General features: G+C 38.5%; 1 protein-coding gene across 1 annotated transcript in view; it reads left to right on the top strand.

Annotated features, from left to right (window-relative positions):
- The window catches only part of LOC106516759 (metabotropic glutamate receptor 4), a 228,961-nt gene that overhangs the window by 31,154 nt on the left and 178,726 nt on the right, over positions 1-19,081 (top strand). The window contains exon 3 of the mRNA XM_014007266.1: positions 4,638-5,634. Within this exon, the coding sequence (XP_013862720.1) occupies positions 5,101-5,634 (534 nt within the window). The 5' untranslated portion in view covers positions 4,638-5,100. The remainder of the gene's footprint in view (positions 1-4,637; positions 5,635-19,081) is intronic.

Genomic DNA, 19,081 nt, shown 5'->3' with positions numbered 1-19,081 from the left:
TAATATATATTTAATATATAGAGAACAATTAATATTATTTTAATAGCAACAAATTGTTGCACCTCTAAGGTAAACTATTATATTTTTTGTTTTAAAAATGGATTTATTTCATTAAAAAACAAAATAAACTATGCATAATAGAAGAAAAAATATAATAAAATGAAAGGCAGCAGAGAGAAAAATAAATTCTAATATCTGTTAAAAGCATAAACATAAAAATATTAAAATACATTATATATTATATTATTTTAAGTTGTGTTCACCATTAATATATAATATAGTATACTTAACAAGCATTACAAAAGTATTTTAGCTTTTCTCTTACCTCTTTTAATCCATGCTGGATTAGATCCTGATGCTTGAAAAAGTTGTTACACACTGTAACCCACTACCGGTTGTGTGAGGTCAGCTGCAGGGCAGCCACATGCTGAGCCCCAGGCCAACCTATGCTTTTGCATTGGGGACTTACTGCGCATGTCCAAAATCTTACAATGACTTGTCTATGGGAATCTGGGGCTGTGAACAGCTCGTGACCCGGAAGTGACGCAACACGAAAAAGCTCAGTAAAATAGAAATTTACACATCAATAACTAAATTATTTATTTTATTTATCAGAAAAGATGTATACAATATTTTTTGAAACATTTATGACATTTTATTTTGTAATTTTAATTTAAAAAAAATATGTACCAAAAATAGTGGTGGGGCGACACCCTTGTGGCCCTTATTGACCAGCCACCACTGATTAGTACACCAAAAATAGACCTTGTGATTGTTGTTGTCAACAAAAGAAAACTTGTCTTCGTAATGTTTTCTTTACAAGTGCAGCTCATACTTCTTTGTTTGTAGCGTACACCTGAGAAATCTCCCTTTGAAGTGCCATAGTGTCCACCCTTTTCACCATCCCCTAAATCACAAAAACTGTCACCTAACGGCAGCTCTAAAATATCACACTTTTCAGCAGCAACTATACGAGGAAAGAAAATCACATTACCACAAAATACTGTCAGCCTGACCCATATTTATTTAATTTTCTAAAAAAAAGTTGTAAATTGGTGACTTAGCTAAGAAAAGAGCAAATGTGGGGATTTCACTTGTCTAACATGTAGAAGAAGCTTTATTTTACAACATGAATGAATTGGCTAATGAATCCAGKGTGTGTAATTTCAGTGAGACCTTTACTGGAGTGAAACTGTGGTTCTGTCAGCCTTCTGTGTGGCCGTGCACAGGCAGCAGCAGGGGACTGAGCGAAGAGGAAACTGGAGCACATCCTCACTGTGACTGGAGACAGAATCTTGTGTGAATTCTACAGTTTCCCCTCAATCTCCCCCACCCCACGTCCCACTTCCCCCAACCCTCTGCAGACAGCTGATGTTTGTCTGCTCTGCCCATCTGGGCCTTGTGACTGAACATCTGCTGAAGCTGCCACTGTGTATGCAGTGTTCTGCGAGTGGTGACAGTGGAGGGCCACTGCCGTCACCCCCTCCCTGTCAAAAAAAGTGTGTGTGTGTGTGTGGGGGGGGGGGGGGGGGCTGGAGATGATGGGAAGACATCATCTTCAGATGTCAAAGCTCAGAACAAAACCCTGCCTCAGTTCTCAGAGTGCAGCTCTGGTGACATTTATTTGCAATGATCCTTATGTCTTTGACTTTATTGGTTTCTAATAGCTATTAAAAAGCCAGCTTTAACGTAGAAGTGCTTGCACCTTTTCGGCCCAATTATCTGTATGATATGAGACATTGTCACATAAATTTCTAAATTAATTATCAATATCCACTTGCAGGAATTGCTTTTCAAATGAAGCAAAGAGAGCCTGCAGGTCCATTTTGTCCTCTGCCACTGATTTACACCCATGCAGGAATAATTAACCGTGATCTGCTTTCTCTCTGAGAGCTTCTTCTTTAAAGCACAAGKTGCCTCCATTTTATAATGGTGGTTAAAAAGCAGGCATTGCACCATCATCATTACCCAGACTCCCCTTTAAACCCGTTGGTGTATTTTTAACTTTCAAAAAACAGAAATAAGGTGATGTAAATATCTTTTCCTTGTCCTTTTCTGTGAAGCCTTTTTCACAGAATGAGATGCTTTGCAGTGACTGCGAGGCTTTCATCCATTATGGATGCTGTGTTTTAGAGGGATGATTTGTGCAGAGTGATTTAAATATATCCTTTTGCTTCCCAGCAGGATGAGAGAGGCAGCTCATGACAGGTCACTTTGTTGAGTAAGAGCCTTTATTATTTGATTTGATGTCCAAAGTTGAGGCAAGCAAAGATGCACACGTGGCGAGCAGACAGCAAAGCTGTCTAAAATTCATGATTAGTAGCAAATCTCTTGACACCGTCACTCCAAGCTTGTAGTTCCAACAAATAAATAAATAAAGAAAAAAACACGTCTTTTTGATTACACAAAAAAGTTGCAATTAAAAAGCCAGCACTGACAACCATGGTGCTTTCTTCTTCATTAAAATAACTGCAAAGTATCACATCTCTAAAGTGATAGGTTTGACAGCTGGTGCAACCGTAGTGCAATTTCGTCAACCTGAAYGAAATTCTGCCCCTTGTGTCCTCTGTTGCCGGCCACGCCACAGCAGGGAGCTGAATGGTAGCATAAAAAATCAGCATGAGGTGAGGCCTGGCAGATGTGTGTGTGTGTGAGAGGGGGAGTGTGTAATGGTCAATTGAAAAATACATGGATAGATGCAGGTTTCTCCCACTGTGTCCTCCAGATCTCTTTGTACAACTTCAATTCCAATTAAGTTTGTGTAAATCATAGATAAAACAGAATACGATGATTTACAAATCCTTTTCAACATATATTTAATTGATTACACTACAAAAAAAAAACAGAATACTTGTTGTGCAAATGGATAAACTTTATTGTTTTTTTTTTCAAATATTCAATTTTGAATTTGATGGCAGCAACATGTTCCACAACAGCTGGGACAAGGGCAACAAAAGACTGGGAAAGTTGAGGAATGCTCTAAAACACCTGCTTAGAGAATTCCACAGGTGAATAGGTTCAGTGGAAACAGCTGAGTATCATGATGGGTATAAAGGGAGCATCCCTGAAAGGCTCAGTCGTTCATAAGAAAGGATGGTGGGAGGTTCACCACTTTGTGAACAACTGTGTGAGCAAAGAGTCCAACAGTTTAAGAACATTTCTCAATGTACAATTGCAAGGAATTTATAGGGATTGCATCATCTGCAGTCCTTATCATCATCAAACGTTTCAGAGAATTTGGACAAATCTCTGCAAGTAAACAGCAAATGAACACAGTTCGTCTCTACATCTACACGTGTAAGTTAAAATTCTACCATGCAAAGCCAAAGCCAGATATCAACAACACCCAGAAAGTGGAAAAGTGCCCTGTGGTCTGAAGAGTCCACATTTCAAAAATTTTTTGGAAATCATGGACGTTGTGTCCTCCGTGCCAAGGAGAAAGAGGACTGTCTGGATTGTTATCAGAGCGAAGTTCAAAATCCAGCATCTCTRATGGTATGGGGGTGTATTAGTGCCCATGGCATGGGTAACTTCCACATCTGTGAAGACACCATTAATGCTGAAAGCTACATACATGTTTTGGAGCAACACATGATGCCATTAAAGCCTCATTTTTTCCAGGGACATCTAGCTTATTTCAGCAAGACAATGCCACATCCTGCACTTGTTACAACAGCGTRRCTTCGAAGTAAAAGAGTGCAGGTACTAGAGTGGCCTGGCTGCAGTCCAGACCTGTCTCTCATTGAAAACGTGTGGAGCATTATGAAGAGCAAAATACAACAGAGACCCCAAACTCTTGAGCAACTGAAGTTGTTCATCAAGCATGAATGGGAAAAAAAAAATCCAGCAACAATGTTTCAACAGTGTCTTCAGTTGCCAAACGATTGAGTTAAAAGAAAAGGTGATGAAACACAAAGGCAAACATGACCCTGTCCCAGCTTTTCTGGAATGTGTTGCAGGCATCATATTCAAATCAAGTTAAGATTTTCAAAAATCAATAAAGTTTATCTATTTAAACATTAAATATCCTGTCTCTGTAGTGTATTAAACTGAATACAGTTTGAAAAGCATTTGAAAATCATCATAGTTTTTTTTCTACACAACTTCCCAACTTCACTGGAATTGGCGTTATAGAAACCCAATGTGCTCAGCCATGCAATGAGAAGGTGCGTTGCTCATATCTTGAGAAAATCATGCTCCTAATGTTTGTGTACTTCATAATCTAGTGTCAAAAGACTCTGAGGACAATCTACATGGAGAGCAGTGCACAGCTACTGTATGAAGCTTATGAAACTGTGCCAAGCAAAAGCAAATCACTCATGCTCAAGGAACACAGAAATAATTCATTACTCTGCACTGAAGGCAGTAGAAGCACCGAGAGCAACACAGTGCAGATTTCCATTGCAGAAGGCTGGGTTTTATTTTTGCCTGAATTAAAAAATCTTGACCAGAGCCCTCGGTGTCTGAGGTCCACTATGATTGAAACAGAAATCATGATACAGCAGCTTGTCTTCGCCCGCTTTGTAAATAGACACATCTTTACTGAGATGTGGTTTCATCTTTCTCCTCCAGCTGTATTTCCATAATTTGCTGTGTCTGCTGTTTTCTGATTGTCTCTGTCTTCTCTCTCTTTGCAGGAGCCTGATGTGGACCTCACTGTGACTTGCTGTCTGCTTGACACAGCACGAGGAAAGCCGAATGTAATTGTGGGCTTTTGAAAAAGGAAAAACAAAAGAAGAGGCAAGCTTCCCATCTTTGTTCTTGCCTTATGAGAGCATTCTCTGTGGACTTTGCTTCGGCACACTCTGTACTGTTTAGTTACTGCATGTATCCACCGCTCTCAGGTGTAGGAGAGGAGTAAAACACAAGGAAGAAAAAAAGAAATGAAGGGGAAATAAACAGAGTGAGGCGGCGTAATTAGTGCTGCTGACTTTGAGCCAGAGTGAGAAATCATGAGAAGAGACTTCTGAAGACAACTGAAAAGGCATTGCAACTAACCTCCGGGACATTTGCATGTGTGTGTGTGGATTTATGTGCGCACGCCTCTTTCACTTTCAAAAGACTTGAATTTGTATTTGGATGTGGATTTAGCCATTCATTATGACTCTGCGAGGAGGCTTTAAGAGACTGTGGAATGGCCGTCACAAAGATGTTTTCTGCTGGGTGTTGCTGCTGGCTAGTTATTTCACGATCACCTTGGCAGCCAAGCCCAAAATGCCAGGCCACACACACCTCAACTCGATACGTATTGATGGAGACATATCTCTGGGTGGCCTTTTCCCTGTGCATGCGAGGGGGAACGACGGAAAAGCCTGTGGGGAGCTGAAGAAGGAGAAAGGGATCCACAGGTTGGAGGCCATGCTATTTGCCCTGGACCGTATCAATAACGACAATGAGCTGCTGCCTAACATCACGCTGGGGGCCCGCATCTTGGACACCTGCTCCCGGGACACCCATGCTCTGGAGCAGTCGCTGACATTTGTCCAGGCGCTGATTGAGAAAGACTCAACCGATGTCAAGTGTCTCAGTGGAGGGCCGCCTATTATCACGAAGCCAGAGAGGGTGGTGGGGGTGATCGGCGCTTCCTCCAGCTCCGTGTCAATCATGGTGGCCAACATTTTGCGCCTTTTTAAGGTCAGTTATCCACTTTTATTACTTTTTCTTGTATTTAAAATTTCGTTTGCTGCAAAAATGACAATATGCCTTCAAAACTTTAACAAATATGGAAACAAACACAAATGAGAAAGATTTTATTGCATACTTTTAGTCAGCTTTTCCACACTTTCTCKGGTTTTGACATTTTGTCTCTCCTTTCAGCTGTCTTCGTTTCTGACATTTATTCCACCTTGCTCAGAAACCTATGTGCCTGTCATTACACCCTAATTCACTTCACTAATGACAATGATTTGCCCGAGAGTCTTAATCTAGCCCTCATCTAATTAATTTAAGGAAGCCATGCATGGCTCTGTGATCTCTCTGGACTATTGTTGAATATAGTGTTCAGAGAATGAGTTTCGTCACCATGTTGGCTCCACGGATACAAATGTACAAAATATATTACAAGACAGTTTTATTACTAGCACTTCACTGTCAGAATGAAGTGCATTTAAACTACTGAGCATGAAGAATGTGTCAAAATACTGTTTTCTTCAGRCAACAGCTAGAAGGCACTGGTTGCAAACTCTAACATTCTCTTACACACAGGAAAAAAGACCTTTCACCAACATTTCAGTGATTAGAGATCAGTAAGTTCAGTCTTTATGAATTTATTTAACCCCTCAAGGACTATACAATACATGTATAATGTAGATACTGTATATGGAGATTAGCCAATTTGTTCTGATTTATTTGTATGCATGAGGTGATTGGATCAGTAAAACAGACTAACAATCTATCAGCTTCTAACATCTGGGATGAATAAAACCTAATTATTTTACCTATAGGAGTTATCAAGCAAGTTTGTTTCTACAAATATCTGGTTATTCCTCTGATGTACATGTGGGTCAAAATGACCATGTTAGGCTGTACATAATGAACAGTTGTTCTTTGCAGAATGATCAAAGGAAAACATTGGATGAAACAATCATGCCAAATAATAATTTAGTCTATTCTAATTGCACAACAACAGAATTGATACATACATGCCAACACATTTATAGCACCTTTATTCTGCATTTGATGCACCTTCTTCTGCACTTGCTGATCTCTAAACTGTTCACATTGAAGTCTGATTGTACTTGCAATGTGAATGACCAGGCAAAATATACAAAAATAAAGTCAAAAATTGGATTTGAGCAAGTAAAGACAAACTTCACATTAGAATATGTGAGCTGAGTTCAGTGTGAACTTAAAGAAGAAACAGACCTTAAGGCATTTTTGTTTTCAGAGTTCAGATTTGCCACGGGGCAGTATTATCAATAAGTTTAATTTATTTATTAAGCCTGACAAATCCTCATCGAGATCACAGATTTCCTTGTCAAGGAAGACCAGGACCTGAAAGCAGCCTGAACATACATGTTTTTGGACTGTGGGAGGAAACTGGTGTACCTTGAGAACAATCAAACAAACATGAGGAGAACATGCAAACTCCTCACTGAAACATCCTACAGGTCAAACCTGGACTTCTTGCAGTGAGTCAACAGTGCTCACCGCAAAGCCAGAGGCCTTCAACCCTGTTCTTTATGACCCACTATTCTGCATGTTTTAGATGTTCCCTGGCTTCAACACACCTGACTGAAATGAATGAGTGATTGACAGGCATCTGCTAAACTTGATGACATTCTGAGTAAGTAATTTAGTTATTTGAATCAGGTATGCCAAAGAAGGGAAGTAGCCATAACATACAGGAAAGTGGGTCACGAGGAGCAGGGTTGAAGATCTTTGCACTAAGTTATCATGCTGCCAATTGCTCTATTATCATATTTTAGTCCATCAGGTTTAAAATTCTCACTCCAACTAAACAGTTTTACTGGCATCACTGCTATTATAATGATGATACTGTTTGTTTACTGCAGCTTATGAATGTCAATATGAGGTCATACGTTTCCTATTTGTTAGCAGACAAAACACAATTTTGTGAAAGTGTACCTCGTTTATTAAAAGTTCATAGTATAGAAATTGTTGTTGAGTTACTCAGAGTTTTCTTGTCATTTATTTGTTGCCATTCTCCATCTACTGCTGAGCAGTTGTATTTTTTGCTAATAGTGCCTCACATTTTAAAAATAATATAAATATAAAACAAAAGCTTTCCATAAGGTCATTTTTTAAAATATGCACTATATTGTTTAAATGAAAATACAGTGTTTCAATCAAAGTTTTTAACGCACATTTTTGAAGTATTGCATCAGAAAAGGTTCATGGAAATGGCAAAGTTTGAAAAAAMCACTTCTGTTTTGCTAAAAAGTTTTTATGCTCGCTTGATAATGTCGAAACTGATACGGCAGATCAGTTACAAGGTGCCTAATAGCAACACATTCTTAAAAATGTCTCTCCATTGTCCAGAAATGTATGATCCCTGTTGCAATCTGTATTTTCTGTTTACTAAAGCCTATCGGCAACGTTAGACGAAATTACGCTTTACATAGCCTGGTTGATTTGCTCTAAACAAATAGAGGAAACACGCCTAATTTTGTATTTTTTGTGACATTTTAAAGGTTTGCTCAAAATTCACATTACAGTTAGATAGAAATATATTGTCTCATTCTTTTGTTTTGTTGTATTAAACTGCAAATATTGTCATCGTGTGAAATCAACACATTTTGATAAAGTGATGAATTGGATCCTGTAGCATCAACGTTTCCTGCTCACATACAATATTTTTTATAGATTGTATCGTTGGCAGTGAGATAAGAATTGCTGTGGCCACAGACCACAACCTTAATCTATTAAAATTAACATTTAAGATCCATCTAATGTTTTCCTACATCACAAGAAATTCATTAAAGACACAATGAACCCAACAATAAAAAAAAACAAAACAAAACAATGTGCTCTCTAGCCTCAGGGAGCTTTTTTTTTTATAGGTAAAGGCAAAATAAAGATAAAAACATATAGGAGGTGGTCATAAGTGTAAATCTACTGTATAACATCCCAGCATCACACGTTTAGGAATTACTGCTTTCATTTATTCATGCTGACTGTATTTGAGCTTTAAGCATCACTGATCAGCTTTCTTTCTCGGTATCTTATCCATTGAGATTTTAATTTGGAGGAAAAAAATAATCTGGGCTTGCACTGGTGCTCATGAACAAATAGTTCAATGTGAAGACTTTGCTCTGTCTTCAGATTCAGCTTTCTAAAGGGACACGTAGAAGATGAAGCCTAAATCACCTGCTGTGTCATTGATTTAACTCGACTGCCCTTCTACAGCTGTGTTACAGCTCAACAAAGAGATGCATATTGAATCCAGCATATTCGGTCTGGAAATACCTTACTGGTTTGTCACAAGTCTGGTGGAATAAAGGCTATACCCCAACACTCTTTTGATTTCTTTAGAAAACACAGAATGAACTATTTTTGGTAGTCTTTTTCCAGTGACATGCTCAGACCTGTCAAGCAACCTTTGCTATCATGGGAACGCAGAGTCTAATTATCCTCATCGCTGAGCAAAAAAGGGAAACTGGTGATGTGTCTCACACGGGAACTGCCTCGTTGAACTGAAGAAAGATGTCTGGCTTCAAACATGCGTTAGATATCTCATCCTATGACGCATGTCAAATCTTCTTAGAATGAATAGAATTGTTTTTTTTATATTCACTTCCTTGTTTGAAGACGTCTCCATGGTAATCTATAATGAGCCATTCTGCTCAAACAAAGTCACGACATCCAGGAATTGTTTCATAAGTCAGAAAAAGGTGAAATTCAGCATCCAAATCATTGTTGTCTTCAATAGAAGAGGGCATGCATCAAAGCAAAAAAAAGTAATAATAAATAAATAAATAAATAAAAAGGTTTACAATTTTTTTGAAATGCAAAAGCCAGGGAGGCAGAGGAATCATGGGAAGCAACTTGTGCTAAACTCAACAAGCCATTAATACGTTTTCCACAAAACAAGGCTGCCAACGCTGGCAGCACTTCTTACAGGGGGTAAATGACCTACCAGAGCACGGCCTGTCCACTCACTGGCCTGTGAGACATCTTCACACACAGCTAATTGGCAAGCCTCTGTTTGGGTAGGATGCTGTTCTAAAATTGTGTGCCAAATCCTGCAGGGGAACATACTATTTAGTTTTTTTTTTACCCTCTCCCACTGTTCTTTCGCTCTAAAGAGGATGGAGCTGCAATGTCTTATACACAGTGATATTTGACATAGAAAATGTTTTATCTATGAGTTTTGTGCAACATAGATTCTGTCTTAGATTAAACTAATGGTTGGAAACACATAAGCAACATAAGCAACCTATTTAAATAAACAAAGACCTTAAATGGTTCTGACCTCCTGACAGGACCTTGAGATCAACTTAGTAAATTTCTGAGAGGAGAATAATCCAGAAGTTCCTGCTTTCCTCTGAGCAGGAAACAGTTCAACAAATATGAGTCAAAAAAGCAGCTAATGTCAAGAGACAGCAAACACACATGCTTTGATATCTGAAACAGGAAAAACAGTCTCAGGAGAAAACCACGCAGGTTGTGTTTTATAGTTTGTGAGGTTTTGTCTTAGGATTTTATTTAGGTGTTTCCTGTTTTATGTGCTATTTTGCCTATTTTTTAAGGTTATCTTGACTTTCATGTTTTTGCCAGTCTCTGTACTCAGAGTCTGTTTTTTCTCAACATAAAGTTACTTTTCGTTTACTGATTGTATCTGTCAGTAAATGGAATTATTTGTATTTTCAGCCAGATCATGTGTTAAGTTTTTGTTCTGGGACCTGCTCCTCGTACCTAACTACATTTTTGCTTCAATTTATAGATTCATTGCTGTGCAGAACTTTTTTTTATTATTTTCCTTTTGTCTTTAATCTTCCTCTCCTCTCAGATTCCTATTTAGGTCCTCTACGTTTGTTTTGTTCTGTGCCGTTGCATATAAAAACTTCTTCTGTATTTGGTAGACGTAGACTTTTCACACAAGCAGGGAATGGTGTGTTTTTCCTCATCACTTGGTGCAATCGCATAATTTTTAGTTTGTCCTTGAAGTGACATGGTTTGAGAGGCATTGGTTGGAAAATATAGTTGAATTTAATCAGCAAATTACAGCAAAATTGCAGAATGACAATAAATTGCTCTGTGCCAGGTCTGATGGAAAGACACGGTCAACTTTGGCCAATTTTTTTGATTTGCAAAACAAGTGAAAAACTTTATACAAGAACTAAAGGACTGGCATTGTTTGAAGGAATACATATTGTCTGCCGTCTTTCAAAGAGTTTTAAATTAAGATAATATTTGTTTTAAAAGAACATATCATACAAAATCCATCTTTTTAGCTGGTAAATGCATTTTGTTGTGTACCTGGAGTCTCTAGGAGTGCAGAAAAGTTGCATTTAGTTTTTGTGGTGCTGTATTGATATATTTATATTCTGTTGGGGTCATATTTTTCAGCCCGTTCAGTTTTCTTTATTTTCAATGAGGCTTTCTGAACTATTATGTCAAGTTATCTTCAACAGACTTGCCAAACTCTCCCTTAGAGATAATTTGAGACATTCACTTATCTGGGTGAGACTCAGAGTAGAGTTGCTGCTCTTCCACATCAAGAGGAGAAGGTTGAGGTGGTTCAGGCATCTGGTAAGGATGCCTTAGACATCTTCCTAGGGAGATGCTGTAGACATGTACAACTGGTAGGAGACATACCAGAGGGAGTGCACTCAGTTGGCCTGTGGAAGCCTCAGAATCCTCTCGGACGAGCTGAAAGAAGTGTCTGTGGAAAGAGATGTCTGAACAAGCAGCCGATAAAGGATGGATGTTTGAGAACATCACAAACAAAACGTCACTGAGTGTTGATAGCCTTTGTTAAAATCTAGGCTTTACATTTTTCAATATTCCTGTGATATTTTGATCAAACACTAAAGAACATGAAGGCCCTAAAAGCATGAAATCAACTTATGTTCTGTTATGAACTTGATAGGCAGAACATTTTTTTCTGAACCACTAAGATGGGGAAATAACCCCTAATTTACATTACATGCGGTACGGCTCTGCTCCGCTGCGGTGCGCAAGTCGCAGCTGTGTGTTTCAAGTCCAGTTTACCCTACCTCCRCTCCGGTCCGACAGACGTGCAGGTAGGAGACTGCGTGATAAATTCAGTGATAAGTGTGGAAGTCACAGCAAAAAATAATTAATTCTGTGAAAAACGAACTCCAAACACAGCTGAAAACAACGATATAAAGGCTTTTGGTATCTATGTTGAAACTCTCGCTGTCGGCTTTCTGAAACGTCATGTTTCAAAATAAAATCCATGTGTATCGTATGTGTACACATTTGCTTCATGCTACATGTTTCCATCTGCTTCCCAAACAGAACGATACATTCTGACAGCATTTGTGTAGAAATATGTCCGTATATTTATTAACATAGCTGCAATTTCGACATTATTCCGACAAATTATCCAGCCTAATAGTGTCTTATTTTGAAAATACGGATATTGTGCTCGTTTCTTTTCCTGTTGGTGYGACGTAATCTTTAGAAATTGGCTTTGGCGCAGCTCCGGAGTCCGGCAGAAATAGGATCTGTTCTAATTTTGACGGATCACCGTCCGATCACCGCCGCTCACTGCCGCTGTGCGCAGCCAGTGTAAACACTCTCATTGATTATAATGGGTGTGTATTTGCTGTGGAGTTTGGACCGGAGCGAAGCAGAGCCGGAAYGCAAGTAGTGTAAATTAGGGGTCAGAAGCCTAAAAAATGGGATTTATATGGGCCCTAGAAGTGGCCTCAGGTGAAAATAATAAAACAGCTCTTCATATTTTGGAAACAATGTGGCATTCCACAGGGTCAGTAACTGAAATTGAGTATTTATAAGGCAGATATATTTTTGAACATAGAGAAACATATTATTCCTTGTTGAACCTTTATTTTAATATGTAAAATTTTGCCTGTTTTACAGTGCTGTTTATCTGTTTATTTCCTAACCTTTTGTTAGATAATGTCATTTTTTTGTTAATCGAGTACATTAAGGGTGACTGTGTTCTTTGGTTTCCTTTTTTACTTTTTACAAAATAAATGACCCCACAGAATATTGTTTTTGATTATATCTAAGTTTAATGCAAATTAGAGAGATGTTATCATGATTTGGTCATTAAGTTAGTTAAGTTTTTATTCTTTAGCTGTGCATTGGGAAATAGAGAGTTGAGGAGCAAAATTAGACTCATTTTCTGGCAGTTTTCCAGATGCATTGTGTAAGATAAGGGTAATCACTGAATGAGCTTGAGGGAGATGAAATATAAACAGAAAGTAATGCAGCTGAGGCCACTGTGAATTAATCAGAATTTTACAATGTGGAATAGTAGAGTGATAAAGTAATTTGGAAGGACAAGTAAGCAAAAGTTATTTTATTTTATTTTTTATTTATGAAGACGTTGATGGCATATGTGGGTATAGAAGTATAACTTATTACAAAAGCTCAGGAAAGTTTACTGGTGAAAATATTTTCTGTTTGTTGTGTTAGCAAAAAATCATTTGAAATATCAAATTGATAAATTTTTTAACTGAAAGAAAGTAATCACTGAATATACATCTACAACTGAACCTTTGTAATCAACATGATTCAAAATAGCAACAGCTAATCATCCTCAGCGAACACAAAATCACTGTTATTTTTAAAGATTTTTATTTTTGGGTTAGTCATCATTAGTAGTCTTTTCTTTTGTGTTTCTTGATGAGGATTATTTTATTTAGTGATGCTTGAGTTCACTTAACTTGTATTTTACAGAGCCCATCATGTGACATTGGTCACATTTTTTTATGCCACAAGATACACTATATTGCCAAAAGTATTCGCTCGCCTGCCTTGACTCACATATGAGCTTTAGTGACATCCCATTCCTAACCACTATGACGTTGGTCCACCCTTTGCAGCTAGAAGCTTTAACTCTTCTGGGAAGGCTGTCCACAAGGTTAAAAAAATTATAGACTCCCATCCTCCTCTGCCTTTGTGTATTTCTCTATGTCTCCCCAAGTGATATACAAGTTTTGCTGCCACAACATTTGAATTTATTTTATAATAAGCTCAGTTTATTTCTTAAGCACCTTGTATTCAAGTCTGTATTCTGGGTTGAACCTACACAGAAGGTGACCAACTGAGGTAATACGTGACATGACCCATCACATCAAACAGATGATCAAATTTGGTCTAAATTTCCTAAGCACATATTCAGATTCTAGACTTATTACGACACGTGGATCATCCTGATATCACAAGTGTTTCCAGGGATATGCCTTAATTAGTCTTCCTAATTAGGATAACTCCTTGATATTTGGTCTGAATCCTATATTTAGGTTTTTCTAATGACAATTTTAAATGTCATTTTAAAGAGGAAACCTCAAACAATATTTGGATATTAAGTTTTATTCAGCTGGAAAGAAAAAAGCTTTGCTAGCTCACAGGGAAAATGACAAAAATTAAGTCTATGGGTTGAAAAGCGACAAACAAAGCACATCCCTTTAAGGAATACTTGATCTTAATTTAGCGTGGTTTTAAAGTTAATTTGAGTCACTATATTTTAACATCAATACATTTGAGGGTAAAATGTTTTCAAATGGAATAGTTTCTATTATTTTTAGCTCCTCACTTCTGGTTTTATACCTTAAGTTCCTCTTAGAGTTAGTGTGACGGAGGGAGAAGTGTCTGCTCAGCACTTSAGAGGAGCCAGGATTCCATCCCCATGGTGTGCCATGAATATTTTACTATACTGTTACGTAATCTATGCCAAGGGATCATGGTTGAAAGCTCCTGCTCTGCATTCCCAAATCRCTGGGTCCAGCTCCTGGTCTGTTTGCATCACTTGGGTTCTCATCCTGCCTCCAAAGCAGAGACGAAATGCATCAGCACTTTGAGGTAATTAGTGGTTGGTTGCTTATGACACTCAAGAYAGACGGAGTGTAATTAAAGCCCTGGGCTTTTGATTGTATCTCTTATCCATCACTGAAAACAGCTACAGACAACTGCCTTGAGCTGGGTTATTGCTGCAGCAGWGAGAAACTGCAGGAGGTGTGCACCSTGTTTCAGGTGTCGATGCTGACTTGCTGAGACAATCACAAGCTTTCAGATGAAGTGAGAGGTAGCTTGGGCAACTTATACACCAGCAGCTTTTTTTAAAAATTAGGTACAAGCAGCCCAAGTCAGCTGGAAGGACTAGGGAAAAGAGATGTATTTGCAGAAAGGAGGTTGAAAGAAATGGGCGGGTGGATGGTGGCAGGGTACTTTCAGGGAAAAAAAACGAGAGTTAACTGGTTGCCTGGTGTGATGTTTGTGAAGCAGAGTACCTGCATCTGAAACAACGACGGCACCCCTCAGGCACAGCGTCTTACTGCCCCTCAGCATTTCCTGTGTTTGGGTCCAACTTTCAGTCTACAGCAAAGATTTGCTGAAAGCTTTAGAGGCTGTGACAAAAAAATTGTGCACACATACGCTTTTTACTTCCAATTGTTAATGGCCCATCTACTCACCCAGCAATAAACGTAATAATGTATTTCTTTATCCATCAGCCCTGACTAAAAGATCAGCAGCGTGTGTGTTAAACATGCAGTAATGAGTTATGATACRGTCTAAACCGGAGCCGTTAGCTGTGAAGCAGGAGATGTGCCAGGAGACAGTACCCTACTATTCAGTCTCATTTATAAAGGCGACCTCAAGTCACTCACGCTTTGACTTCAGTTTTCTTTCAGCAACTCCTGTGAAAAATATTTTGCTTTACAGCTACTGTTTAGTTGCTAATTGTGCTGCTGTTTGAGTAGTCCCAGAGTAGTAAAAAAGCATTTGCTGTGTTTATCAAAACTTAATTATTACCTGAGAAACAGGCAATATTATGTTTTCACCTGTATCTGTGTGCATATGATGGTTGTTTTAGCAAAATAGCTCATGAAAAAACTGGACTTATTTTAATGAATCTGCCAGAAAGTAATCAACAGATGACAATCTACAACTGATTGACATTTGGTGTCATTTAAAACTGACCAACAGTCAAGCGGTCTTAATAAAACATAAGCATCTCCAAAACTCAGACAAGATAGAGCTTTAGCTACCTTGATGTGGTAGCAGCTGGTCTTCATCCAAAACAAACACTCCAAGCAACACACATTGCAAGGTCTTTGCTCAAAACTTTGGCATTTACTATTCGTCCCAACCTAACGGTAGTATATCTGTTAAAGAAATATCACAAACCACTGGTCAGAGTTTAATGAAACTTTAAGCAAATGTTGGATGTACATCTGCAACTGAGTATCAGTTGGAGTCAACACAATTCAAAATATCTTTAGCAGCTAATACATATTAGCAAACACAAATAAAGCTATAACTCAGTTGTTTTTTAAATGGTGAGCTAAAATTTGGTTTTCTACTAGCTAAGAGTATTCACAAGACATACTTTGATTCCTGTGTAACATCTTTGTTTAAAACTTTGACATTAACAGTTGGTGGCAACAGGTTTGKCTGTTAAAAAAAACTGAATTAATATATATGAATTGCTGGATGCATTTGAATGAAACTCTCAGAAATTCATCACTGACTGTTAACCTTTTAGTRATTAACTTTTAGAGTCAAACCACTTCCAGATGGCCACCACAATTTAGAAAAATTAAACAACATAAATGGGACTTTAACTCAGTCAAGTTGAGAGAGAATTTGATTGTACGGAGGGTCATTACACATGTCAGAATTGGGATACTTTACTATTCCCAGGAGGAAAAAATACTTTGTAACAGTTGTTCCATGCAAGGGTATAAAATGCATACAAAGAATATCAATGTAAATAAATATACATACATAAACCTAGCACAAAAGTAATAAAATTATCTTTTTAGTAGATTATTTTTTTGTTGTAATCATGCTTCTTGGCTATAAACCTTACACTGTCAGAAAATCTGTTAATTTGCCTTTTAAATAATGTCACATTTGTAAGGAACATGCATTTTAAGCAGCGGAGCTTGAGTGTGTGGGTTGCGCACATGAAAAAATTGCCAAATCTTCTCTGCCAAACATATTATTTTGTCATTGATATTGACACTTGTTTGAAGCTTCTGGTACCCCCAGGCACTGCCAATCAGGTGTCCATGAGGTTGCCAAGAAGCAGTGTTACAAAGAAATAATCTACCAAACACAATGTCTTGATGCATCTCAGTAATTCAGGTAGAAAAAAAATCAAAAAGAAAAAAAATAAGTAGATCCTCTGGAYGGGTTCTTCTTTAGTGAAAAGTTTTGTCTCTCGTCCAAGAGACTTCTTCRKTCTGATGAATTTCAGGTGAACTCAGCCTTAAGAGCACTGCCTCCACATGGTGGACAAACAGGTTAGTCACATGCAAAATAGAGTCATTGCCTAACAATAGGCTTGGCTACCTCTATTGTTCATAGAGGGTCATGTGCTCCATCACCTGACTATCATTGGGGCCCTGATTCACACCTTTTGCTCACAGGGGGCTGAGTCACACTTGCAATAACAGCATTGTAGGAGGAGGATAACTGGACATCAAGGCCTCCACCTCTTCTGTTTAATGGTGGATGGTTTTTCTTCACAAAGATGGCTTYCTTTACTCCTCTCTCAAACCAACATTCCTCTCTATCAAGAATGAGAACATCTTCATCCCTGAAAGAGTGACCACTGGCCTGTAGATGAGTCTAAACTGCAGAGTCCTGACACGATGAAGTAGCTCATCTGTGCTGGCTCATTCTTTTGAACAGTGGCTGTTTTGTTTCCCCAATGTATGACTGATCACAGTCCTCCTGACACTTAACAGCATATGCTATATTACTCTGTTTTTGCCAGGGAACTGGATCTTTGGGGTGAACTAATCTTTATCATAACGTAACAACTTAGGAACAAAGTTTCAGCCTGTCTCAGCAATGCCAAAYMMCCACCTTCCAACATCAGTAGAGAAGAGAGAGATGCTCTCACCACCCTCAGCAAGGACAAGAACATCATCATCCTCCCAGCAGACAAAGGAAGGTGCACAGTGATTTTGAACCAGAAAGACTACCATGAGAAGGTTATGACACTCCTTAGTGACACGACCACATACGAGCCACAGAAAAGAGATCCAAGAAGTGGATACAAGAAGAAGTTGATAGAGTGCCTGAAAAAGTTAGAGCAGGACAAAACTATTAACCACATTCTGTACCACACACTGTACCTAGTCCAGTTTATGGTCAATGAGCACTCCCAGTATTCATATTTCTCTCCAATATCTACAGTGACCCCCTGAATGGAAAAAGGGGTCCTCAGTGTCCTGACCCTTTTCTGATCCACCAGTTCCTTGTCTTTATCACGTTGAGTTGTAAGTGGTTCTACTCACATCATGTGACAAATTTACTGACTACAGCAATGTAATCAGCATAAAAGATCTCATAAGTTTGACTAAAATGACTGTAATTCCATCCTTTTCATCAAAAGGTGATCTTAGTTTAGGAATCTGCATGTCTTTAAGGGTTGTTAGGCCTTTAACTAGTGTTTGCTACAATACTTTTTCTTTACATTAAAGTTCACCATGCTAATCTAACCCTTAGATCATTTAGCTTTGCTTCTGTTCWAAGTGTTGTAATAATTGGCACAAGTTCTGCCTATATGGCTTTTTCTGAAAGTTGTATTGTGGTCAGATATCCCCTGACTCAAAGTAACAGGAACACTGGTATAGCTACAGGCTACTGTACACTCCTGCTTGTTAGTGCTCTCTCACACATGGACAGTCCCCGAGGTGCTGGCTCTCACCTTCACATAGCCTCGTTACCTTAGACTGGGCTGGTAATTGAAGAGAGCCGGATTTGGACAGAAGAAAATAAAAAGACTCTGCCTAAGCTCACTCAAATTCTGGTCTAGTTTTAAGCATACTATGGTACATTAGCTCATTCTTGCAGCTCATTCCCCTCAAACCCAACCATGCTCAACACATCTCACCAACTGAAATCCCTACATTCAGAAAGGCAAGCAAAGAGGGAAAAAAATCAGGGAAGCAATCGATAAGTGGCAAAATAACAAGTAGCGAGCAATTTTTTTCTACTGTTCACAGACCAGTGGCCCCTTCATGGTTTTATTTGTGTCCCTTAACTTGACATTTTTGCAGAGGGGCAGACCAAATCCATGAAGCTGCCTTTCTGAACCCCAGATTGCAGGTGTTYCCTATCTTCCATGCTTCAGCAACACAGGAGCAGCTTCTTTACCTTCGGATTAGTTCCAACTCGACTCACTTTGCCCACACAGAACCAAGAGGTCAATTCCCAGAACAGCTTTGGAAATAAGGCTGCCCAGAATCTTTTATTTTTATTTTTTTTCTTTTTGCGAATTCCTCTGCAGGCAGTCTGAACCGCCACCAAGTGCAATGAACAAAAAGCTGCATTCTTTGTCTCAAGGTTGGGTTTCACTCACATTAATTGCCATTTAATTAGTGTGTTCTCTGGCAGGCATGTTGAAGAAATGTTGGCAAACAAAATGAAATACATACATATATAT

Source organism: Austrofundulus limnaeus, unplaced genomic scaffold (genome assembly GCF_001266775.1).
Source record: "Austrofundulus limnaeus strain Quisiro unplaced genomic scaffold, Austrofundulus_limnaeus-1.0 Scaffold41, whole genome shotgun sequence".
In the NCBI taxonomy this organism is placed as follows: Eukaryota; Metazoa; Chordata; class Actinopteri; order Cyprinodontiformes; family Rivulidae; genus Austrofundulus; species Austrofundulus limnaeus.
The sequence above is the reverse complement of the archived record's forward strand: the minus strand, read 5'-3'. Positions and strand labels throughout refer to the sequence as shown.